This window comes from Ailuropoda melanoleuca, chromosome 16, assembly GCF_002007445.2.
Source record: "Ailuropoda melanoleuca isolate Jingjing chromosome 16, ASM200744v2, whole genome shotgun sequence".
NCBI lineage: Eukaryota > Metazoa > Chordata > Mammalia > Carnivora > Ursidae > Ailuropoda > Ailuropoda melanoleuca.
In genome coordinates this window covers 78,198,690-78,209,730 of record NC_048233.1, presented here as the reverse complement: position 1 = coordinate 78,209,730, position 11,041 = coordinate 78,198,690, and the positions used below count along the sequence as shown (strand labels likewise).

Genomic DNA, 11,041 nt, shown 5'->3' with positions numbered 1-11,041 from the left:
GGTCTGTCCGCTCCCCCGTGTAGGTGGCTGCCGCTTCCCGGCGCCCTGACACAGCGGCTCCCTCCCCCTTCTGTAGCTTCCGATATCTGTGCGCGGTTTCACGGCTCCCCGCTTCGTACCTCGATATTCAGCGCTGGAGATGTTCATTTGTAGAGATCCAGATGTATCTTCCTGCGTCTCAGGCTGATTCCGTGGATGTTCCTGCTGGTCTGGTACCTATCCAGCTCAACTCAGGGGACCGGCTGAAAAAGGGGTCCCCTACTCCTCCGCCATCTTAACCTCCCTCCCACATCCAGTGCTTCTTAATGCCCATCAACTGGTTACTCCATCCCCCCACCCCCTTCCCTTCTGTAAGCCTCAGTTTGTTTCCCTGAGTCCAGAGTCTCTCATGGTTTGTCCCCCTCTCTGATTTCTTCCCATTCAGTTTTCCTTCCCTTCCCCTGTGGTCTTCTATGCTATTCCTTATGTTCCACATATGAGTGAAACCATATGATAATTGTCTTTCTCTGCTTGACTTATTTCACATAGCATAATCCTCTTCAGTTCCATCCATGTCGATGTAAATGGTAGGTATTCATCTTTTCTGATGGCTGAGTAATATTTCATTGTATATGTGAACCACATCTTCTTTATCCATTCATCAATTGAAGGACATGTCGGCTCCTTCCACAGTTCAGCTATTGTAGACATTGCTGCTATGAACATTGGGGTGCAGGTGCCCCTTCGGATCACTACATCTGTATCTTTGGGATAAATGCCTCGTAGTGCAATTGCTGGGTCATAGGGTAGCTCTATTTTCAACTTTTTGAGGAAGCTCCATACTGTTTTCCAGAGTGGCTGTACCAGCTTGCAATCTACGGACAGTGTAAAAGTGTTCCTTTATTTCTCCACATCCTAGCAACATTTGTTTTTTCCTGTCTTATTAATTTTTGTCATTCTAACTGGTGAGAGGTGGTATCTCATTGTGGTTTTGATTTGTATTTCCCTGATGGCAAGTGATGTTGAACATTTTTTCATGTGTCTGTTGGCCATCTGGATGTCTTCTTTGGAGAAATGTCTGTTCATGTCTTCTGCCCATTTCTTGACTGGATTGTTTTTTTTTTTTAGGTGTTGAGTTTGATAAGTTCTTTGTGGATCTTGGATACAGCCCTTTTATCTGAAATGTCATTTGCAAATATCCTCTCCCATTCCATGGGTTGCCTCTTAGTTTTGTTGACTGTTCTCTTTGCTGCGCCGAAGCTTTTTATCTTGATGAAGTCCCAAAAGTTCATTTTTGCTTGTGTTTCCCCTACCTTTAGAGACGTGCCTTGAAAGAAGTTGCTGTGGCCAATGTTGAAGAGGTTACTGGCTAAGTTCTTCTGTAGGATTTTGATGGATTCCTGTCTCACACTGAGGTTTTTCATCCATTTTGAGTTTATATTTGTGCATAGTGTAAGAGAATGGTACATATTTTTCTATTAGCACTTTGATCATTGTTTATTTGAAGAAAAAAATCTACTCTTAATCTCTTCTTTTTTTTCTGAAAATGTATATATTTTAAAAATAAGGCCTGGATAATTTATTTCTTCCAATTGCACTTTATGCCATCAGAATGTTTCAGATAACAATCTGTGGAATAAGCCATTTTGAGAAGTTTTTGGCTATAAAGTTGCTAGGGTTACACCTTTAATTTAATCAGTGAGCGTAGAAGGCTAGATTCAGTGAGTTTGTAGATTTTGATTAACAAGCACACCTGTGAAGGAGAATTATGGTCAAAAGGCTGGTGAATTGACATTCAACATTACTTATCACATGGCCAGTGCCTCAGTTAGGAATGTGTTCTGCTCCTGATAGGAAAAAAATCCAATTTACTTTGGCTCACAAAACCAGGGGCTAATTTTTCCTTTATAATAATAGTTTGGAAGTTTTAACTTGCACTTTTTTTTTTACATAGAAAAAGTAATAATTTCTCTCTGGAATTATTTAATTTCATTTGACATGATTGATCTCAAATTTTGAAATATCCTACTTGCGCTGATTTGAGTTCTAACAAAATAAAAATATAGTAGATAAAGTAATTGTCATGAAACCTTTTGAAGGTAAACCTGTGGAGGCATTTCCTTTACCATGAAAATTTGGATAAAATACATTCATATTTGAAAATTGCACCTTAATCTAAAGGCATACACACAGAAGTAATTATGCTAAATAATAAACTGAATAATAATAAACCCATCTTACAAATTTGAAATCGAGCTCATCAACGAGTTAAAATAAGCTTAATCAGGCTTGACATTTCATTTTCTTATAGTCTTGTTGTATTTTCCCCCAAATTAAATGATAGATGAAGTAGTAGCTTTTCATTTGCTAAAAACTCAAGTAAAACTAGAGTCATAGGTCAAACTATTCTATTCAGTCATTCGTTGACTTGCACTTTTGTGATTTGCTTAATCTTTCCCATGTGCTGGTTGTCTCACAGTCTCACCTGTCTACTATGGTTCTAGATATCACATTCCCTTTCAAAGCAGAAAAAAGGATCCAGGAGGGTAGGGTGACAACTCTATATGTGTGTATATAAATGTAAATATAAACATGAATATGAATATGAATATATGCTCTTCATTAGGAAAATGCAAGATTTCCCCAAATCCAGCAGACTTTTACTCACATCTCACTGTCTGGAAATGTGTTATATGGGTAGCAGAGACCTCAGTGTCGTGTGCCACATCTCAGCTGCTTTATTTCATGCATCTGTGCTGGGCAGTGCTGTCTGGGCTACTAGTGACCAGTTTCCTATGGTAACTCTTTGCTTCTCTGCCTTAGGAATATCTCTGAAGCTTTGGAAGATCTTGGGCGACCTTCAAGCAATGGGGCAGAAGGATTGAATAATTGTCTTGTCCTTTAGAGACTGAGACTGAGTTCTAGTTTCTAGGGTTTAAGCCAGCTAAGTTATTTGCCCTTTCCTTGCTTCTGTCTTTCTATAGCTCACTCTTCCTTCTCTCTGCTGCTTGGGATAAGCCCCATGTAAAGGTTAGCAAACTGTACAACCTGAGGGAATAGTTTCCATTGGTCTGATGTCATTTCAGACACCAGTCAAAAGTCCAGGGATCCCTAGGACCACCCATATTTGTAGTTGGTTACAAACATGGGGGCCTTTCCACAATCACCCTCAGGTTTGACAGCTCAATAAAGTGACTCACTGAACTTTGGTGATATGGACTGAATGTTTGTGCCCCTCCAAATCCTCCTGTTGAAATCCTAACCCTCAATGTGATGGTATTGGGAGGTGAGGGCTTTGGGAGGAGGCACATCTCGAGGGTGTAGCCCTGATGAGTGGGATTCATGCTTTTATAGAAGACGACCCCAGAGAACTCTCTAGATTTTTTTCTACCATTGAGGACACAACAGAGGTTGGCAGTCTGCCACCCGATAGGTGGCTCTCACCAGACACTGACCATGCTGACACCCTGATCTCAGACTCCCCACTTTCAGAACTGTGAGAAATTAATTTCTGTTGTTTAGAAGCCACTCTGTCTGTGGTAATTTGTAATAGAGCCCAAACTGGCTAACATATCAGGAAAGAACTATACATACAATTTTAATTTTACTATAATAAAAAGATACAAATTAAAAGTAACCAAAGGAAGAAATGCATAGGGCAAAGTTTGTGAGGATCCAAACACAAAAATTCCATCATCCTCAGAATGTATCACCTTCCTGAACATCAACATGTAGCAACATGCATGCAGTATGGCTGACCTGGGAGACTCACGTTTAGCATCCGGTCTCTTTGTGGCTCTATGTGTGGTATATTGCTAATGTGGCTGATCTGTCATTCTCAACCTGTCCTGGAGGTTGGGGATAGTACCTTTAGTCCCAAGTTCCTCTGGAATTAGAACTGATGAGACATGTCTCAAAGCTTCCATCATAAATCACAATGTTAGGTTGTCCAGTGGCTAAATTCTTGAGGCAAACAAAGACACTCCTATTAGGAAGGACATTCCAGGGGCTTACAGATCACCCCAGTAGCTGAAGACATAGACCAGACTGCTCTTTAGGTTACAGTTAATTCTTCACGATACACTTCCTGCATATGTCACCTTTCCCCAAGTCCATATCCCAGGAATACAAACTAAGATACATGCCATCCTAGCTACCAAGAAAGCTGAGAAGTGTAATATCTTCTTACCTGGCTGCATCATCTTCCACACAAAACAGGAGTAAGAGGAGAATGGACAACCAGCTACTTTTTGCAGCAGCTAGTGAATACTCAGAAGGGATGGTTAGTAGACTCTTTGTCTTTCAGCTTCTGTAGGTATTCTTTTCTCTGTGTCTTTCTTGTTCCCAACTTTTGTGTGTGATACTATATTTTCTTCTATCTCAGTCTAGACTAATAGTTTCCATAAAGTTAGCTATCTTGCTAATCATCAACTTCAAACTTTGGTTGAAATATGGAGCCTCTATCATAATGTTTTAGAGACAGTTGCCAGACCCAAAACACCCTTTAAATCATGGGCTGTTGATGATTTATGAAACAATAAAGTGTAGCTGGTGATTTATGAAAAAATTTATGATTGTTCATCAGACCATTACTACTCTACATGTGGGAAAGGAAGTTTTTCCTTTTTGGATAAGGGCTAACAATCACTAACCATTCCCTGGTCACAGGGATCATTTCCTCCTTCATATAAATTTCAGGGATTTCACTACTTGTGTCCATTTGTCACAGAACTTATTTCCTTCTGGGATTTCTATCACCTTAGTATTGAATGCAGAGTACTTTGTGACTCTCCATTTTGCACTCTATTTCTAATTTGGCCACTTAGACTTCCCAACACATACTAAGTTTTTCCTTGTTTTATCATTTTTCCCCTCCAGCTTTACTGAGGTATAATTGGCAAAGTTTGTATTTATTTGAGATGTACATCTTGCTATTTTGACATAAGTATTCATTGTGAAATGGTCACCACAATCAAACTCATTGACATATGCATCACTTTACATCATTATAATTTTCCTTCTTCTGCTCCCTTAGCAAATTTCAAATATACAATACAGTATTTTAACAATAGACACCATATTGTACATTAGTCTCTGATTTTCCAGGGTCTCAGGACACCCTAAGTCTACTTTGCCAATGACTCTCTAGCAATTGTTCCTGATCCTGGTCTTTGAAGGTACTTGGCCTTCCCTTTATAGAAGATCTCCTCCTTTACAAAGGTGGAGTTTTTGCTGGGAAGATTCTGGTCATCCCGCATTAACTCCTGGTTAATTTTTTCTCTTCTTTCAGAATTAATGCAGGATGTCATATTTGAAAAATATATCTTCTTCTCTTGCCTGATTCTTTTTCTGCTGTTACTTAACAATACGCTTTCTGACCAGATCATTAGTCTGGCGTTATTTTCATGTGAAACTTGCTTTTTCATGTAGCTAGCATGGCCTCTCCAGATTCAGGTAGTGGTTTCCACCATTTACCCTCAATCTACCTACTAAAGTTCGTCTGTCAACAAATAGTTTATCTTCCTGATTCAAAGGGCTCTCGGACTCCCTTCAACTTCTCATTGAATTCCCATGGCTTAAAGTTACTTGTCTAGATTAAAATGACTGGTAGCCTTTCATAAGGGAATTGTTCAGGTTTTTGGATCAATCTACATTCTAGTTTTTCTATCTTTATTGGGGAGAGAGATAGAAAATGTTTCTGGAAGTTTCCTTACCTTAGGCAAGAAAGAGATGGATTCAGAATAAAAAGGGTAAGTAATGACAAACATAAGTCATAATCACATAAGAAGTAAGTGTTTTCAAGTGCTAGAGAATGTAACTAATATGGGACTGTTAAGTAGGAAGCATAGCCAGAGTCATAAGGGACTTTTCAAAGCAGTACATTTATTTTACATTCAGGTTTATGCAATAATTGGAACAGAACATATGAAGAGTTGCTTTGTAGATAATTTAGGGAAGTCATTTAAGTAAATGGAAAATAATGAACTTCAATTTTAATATTGATTATATACAAAATTGAGGTTTTCTAGTCTTTAAGAACATATCTGAAATTTATTTGAAGCAACTAAATACTTTGTGAAGTCTGTACATACTTTTTAATATTTTAAATAATCTCAATAAAGTATGGATAGTATGAGACACATTTCTCAAACTATATTCAGGGGAAAATTAGTTCCATGAGATGTTGCTATAATTCTTGCCTCTTAAGAACTTATCTGTTGAAAGAGGTAGCATTGGCTTAAGACGTGAACGTGTTCCCAACTTTAGAAATATTACACAGTGGTCAAACACCCCTACTTGACACTTTGATGTGCTGAATTTTAAAAACTTGGGTCCAACCTAGAAGAACTTTTTCCTCATCACTTTTAGAGCTTCTTTGACCTCCTTATTTCTCAAACTATAGATCAGGGGGTTCAAAACAGGAATCACAATGCCATAAAACACAGAGGCCACTTTCATGTTCTCCTGGTAATTATTAGCCTGAGGCTGTAATTACATGTATGATAGGGTTGTATAGAAAATGATGACTGCTGTCAGGTGGGAGGTGCACGTGGAGAGGGCTTTTTTCCTCCCTGCAGTGGATGATATCTTCAGGATGGCGGCCATGATATACATGTAGGAAAAGATGACAACCAACACAGTGAACATCAAGTTAAATCCCACAAAGACAACAAGGAGCATGATGTTGATGTCAGTGTTGGAGCATGAAAGGGCAAGAATTGGGGGAACATCACAGAAAAAGTGATTGATGGTATTGGATTTGCAGAAGGACAGTGAAAATGTAAAACCTGTGTGCACAGAAGCGTTTATTGAACCCATGACGTATGAACCACCTACCAATTGGATGCAGACTCGTTGGGACATGATCATGGGATACTGAAGTGGGTTACAGATGGCTACATAACGATCCACTGCCATTGCAGCAAGGAGGTAGCAATCACTGGTTGCAAATGTTGCATAAACCAATAATTGCATTACACAGCCCTCAAATGATATAGACTTATTTTCTAATATGAAGTTTTGCAGCATCTTGGGAGTGATAGCAGAGATATAACAAATGTCAACAAAGGCCAAATGTTGTAGGAAAAAGTACATAGGTGTTTGAAGTCTGGAGTCTGTCTTGATGAGTAGGATCATTCCAATGTTACCCACCATGGAGGTCACATAGATGACCAGAAATACAATGAAGAGGATGTATCGAAACTTGTGTTGGGCACCAAATCCCAGAAGAAAAAATTCAGTCAGTTCAGTGCTATTTTCTTTTGTCATGGCTACCAAAGTCTAGAAAGGACCAAGAAGAGGACCAAGAAAAGAAAGAAAATCTTTACGACTTCTTGAAAGAACAAGACTCATATTTAAGCCATCTGTTTTTGAATTCGATTCTGAAGGCAAATGCTCGCAACAGTATATATTTCTTCTACTTCCTTGATAAGTAATCACCACATAAAAAATGATATGTGAACCACGGATTCATTTTCAAAATGAAGGGGATCTCATAGAAGAAGATCGACTTCTAATATGTGTGATTCTAAGAAACGTTGATTAACATATATTTCCACTATATTAAATAAGTATCCAGATTTGCAGAAAGCAATATTCAAATATGATTTTGCACCTTTTCAACACCTGTAGGTTTTCTCAGCCATTTATCCATCTAATCCTGGTCAAGCTCCTGAAATTAGTAACATTACTTAGAGAAATTTTCTGAGATCTGTTCACGGTCTACACACGTTTGAAGACTTCCGAGTATCTTTCTATAACTATCCTTAACATGCAATTCCCATCTTTACATGTCAGATAGTCCTCTCATTTTATATATACATATATGCATGTATAGAAAGAAGGGCGACAATGTCACTTACGTTGTTTTAATGCCAAGAATGTTTCTCTTGGATCTAATCATCATGAAGCAACTTGAAAAAAATCCAAATGATGGGAAATTCTACACATCAACTGGCTTAGACACTTCAAAAATATCAATTTCATAAAAGACAAACAAACATAAAACAAAACAGGGGACTGCTCTAGATTTAATAAGAGTAGAAAGACGTTGCAACTAAATTAAATACACAATCCTTCCTTGGCTCCTGAATCTGCAAATACAACATCTACTAAATATATTGTGGGGAAAAGTGAGAGAATTAGAATAGTGAGGATATAGAATGTAATTCCATCAATATCAAATTTCTTTGGTGGGAACGGGTGGTTATAACAGGAATTTTCTTTGTTCGCAGAAGGTACCTGCTCTGTATTTCTCATCTATCCATTTGTCTGTGCAGAGATAAAGCAAAAGGGGAAGAAAAAGAATTGGTTAATGTAGGTGCAGTGTATCCCAGTGCTCACTGCACCATCATTTTAACTTTTATGAAGGTTTTACATCTAAATGTAAGAAGTTAATGAAAAGCACAGATGAAATAAAGCACTGTCATGCAAAAACAAATGGAGAGAGTTTACCATCAATCGTTGTTCACTAAATATGCTTCTAGAGACTGTTGTTCAGAAGAGAGTAATATGATCCTTTAAAAAGTCCCAGAAACAAGAAGAAATGGGGAGCTTAGAAATTGGTAAACGGGTGAGAAAATTAGAATAGAGGTGGTATAAAATATTAATAAAATAGTTTCCATTGGGAAGTGGTCAAGAAACCGAAAATATCAGCTAACACTGATATATTAGAGGGTTCATTAGATTTAAGGTGCTCTAAAATTCTCATACTTGCAACTTTTACTTAGACGTATATATTTTCAAAAATTACAAAAGATAAAAGTGAAGTTTTCTTTTAAAGTTTAGGGGAAGAAAAGGAATTTAAAAATCAATCTAGATAAACATAATGAAGGAGTAGAAAAAAAATAGAAAAAAAAATCAAGACAAACAGAAATCACCTGACAAGGCACAAATAAGCCTAAATGAATTAGTGAAGATAATACATATAAATGGAATAAACTCATCATCAAAACGCAAAAATTATCAAATTGGATTTTAAAAATGTGGATCAGGCTATGTCATAGATAAAGTATTAAAAAGAACCCAAACAAGTAATGATTACATAAATAATGGTATAAAAATAATAGCAAATTATCCATCAGTGAAAATGAGTTCACTAGGCCTACATTTCTCTACTCATTTTTAAAAATCATAATGTTGAGGAAAAGAGCTTCTTGACTAATTATAATAAGATATAATACTGGGGCTTCCATGGTATTGGTGATATTTTATATTTGTAGATATCTGGTGGTAGCATGTGTTTGGTGTATATTCTGTATGCCTTCATGTAATTATTAAATGTTTTTTGTTTGTATTTTATACTCCCTAAATTGCCTTTAAAGTACAGGTTACACGAGAGACTATGGACTCTGAGAAACAAACTGAGGGCTTCAGAGGGGAGAGGNTTGGGGGAATGGGATAGACTGGTGATAGGTAGTAAGGAGGGCACGTATTGCATGGTGCACTGGGTGTTATACGCAACTAATGAATCATCGAACTTTACATCAGAAACCAGGGATGTACTGTATGGTGACTAACATAATATAATAAAAAAAATAAAGTACAGGTTACAGACATACTAACACTCAGCAAGTCAAAGTACTGCCAGTTGTTGTTGTTTTATCAAAGCCACACCACCTTCACAAGACATTAGAGAAACAAGGGTATTACCATTTTAAGGGTTAAAATAGGTCAATTCAGTCCAAAGGAAAAATTGAGCATCTCAGTTGTCTAAAACAATGGTCAGAGATTTGGGGTCTAAAGTGGTGAGCAAGTTACATCCAGTCCTCAAATTTAATTTTTACGTTGGTTCTCTGTGACAAAAGTTAGAGTTAATGGTGTCCAAGAAGAGATACAAACCATATGCTGTTTGACTTTAGTTTACCAAAGAATTTCATTTTATCGGAAGATACTGAAACCTTCCCTGAAATAAGTGGCTTTACAATTGGTTCTAGTAATATGTTTGGGATTGTATAGGATGGAGAGCTGTATGGCCAAGGAAAGCAGCTCCAGGCAGAGGAAGTACTTGAACAAATGCATGGTGATGCTGTCCCACAAGCTAAGGGAAAGAGACAGTAGGAAGTCACATTATATACTAAGGGGTTATACTAAGTCACATTATATATTAAGGAGTGTTACTCTAATTAGGTGTAATTTCTATATTAAGTTACCGTGGACTTTTCCTGTACCTCTTTCAGAGCTATTCTCTTCCCTCTCAGTATTATTCACATATAATTGAATGTAATATTGTATACGTTTAAGGTGTGATTGTGAGAATTTGATACACGTGTATATTGCAAAATGTTTACCACAACAAAGGTAGTTAACATACCCTCCACCTTACATAACTATCATGTTGTTGTTATGGTGAGAATATTTAAAATCTACTCTTACAGCAACTCTCACAATACAGCATTCTTAACTATGGTCACCATACTGTGCATCAGATTCCTGGAAATTATTCCTTTTATAACTGAAAATTTGTTCCCTTTGACTAACATGTCCCCATTTCCTCCACCCTCTGGCCCCCAGCAACTACTGTTCTACTGAGAGATATTCCTAAAATAGTAAACTTTGCGCATAGATCCGACTTCTTCCATTCTCAAAGTGTTAGCTGGTAACCAAGATAACTATTTTAGTTACAAAACTTTTACTGTGCATTGACAGTATTTAAACGTGTTTTAGGAGCTGAATGTTGAAAATCCTCCAAACTCACCCCATTGGTAGATCCTGTTACTCTGTTTAATTTTTGATTTTCTCGAGTCTGCAAAGAACCAGAGATAAAATTCCTGGTATACTTCTCTGGCCTCTAGGCTTGGATTTTCCTTCTAGATACTGCACCAAGTGTCTGCTTAGAAAAACACTTGCTGCAAGGTGATATTTTTGCTTTTGCTACAAGTAGGGGGGGATATTTTTGAGAGCTGTGAGATTAAGATCTATTCCCATAAGAATCTCAAACACTCGGGGCTGAGTTAAGTGCGTAGTATTGAAGTTCTCAGTTGAGACCATTAATTTCTTTCTTTCTTTCTTTTCTTTTTTTTTTTTCCCAAGTTTCTATCCTTCAGGGAATTTGCATCTTGTT

At 37.4% G+C, this 11,041-nt stretch overlaps 1 protein-coding gene across 1 annotated transcript; it reads right to left on the bottom strand.

Annotated features, from left to right (window-relative positions):
* Positions 1–6,318: 6,318 nt before the first annotated feature.
* Positions 6,319–7,248, bottom strand: LOC100471030 (putative olfactory receptor 5AK3). Its single transcript, XM_019803213.2, is given in 1 exon segment — positions 6,319–7,248. A coding segment is annotated over 1 exon segment (930 nt).
* Between the last annotated feature and the right edge of the window lie 3,793 nt (positions 7,249–11,041).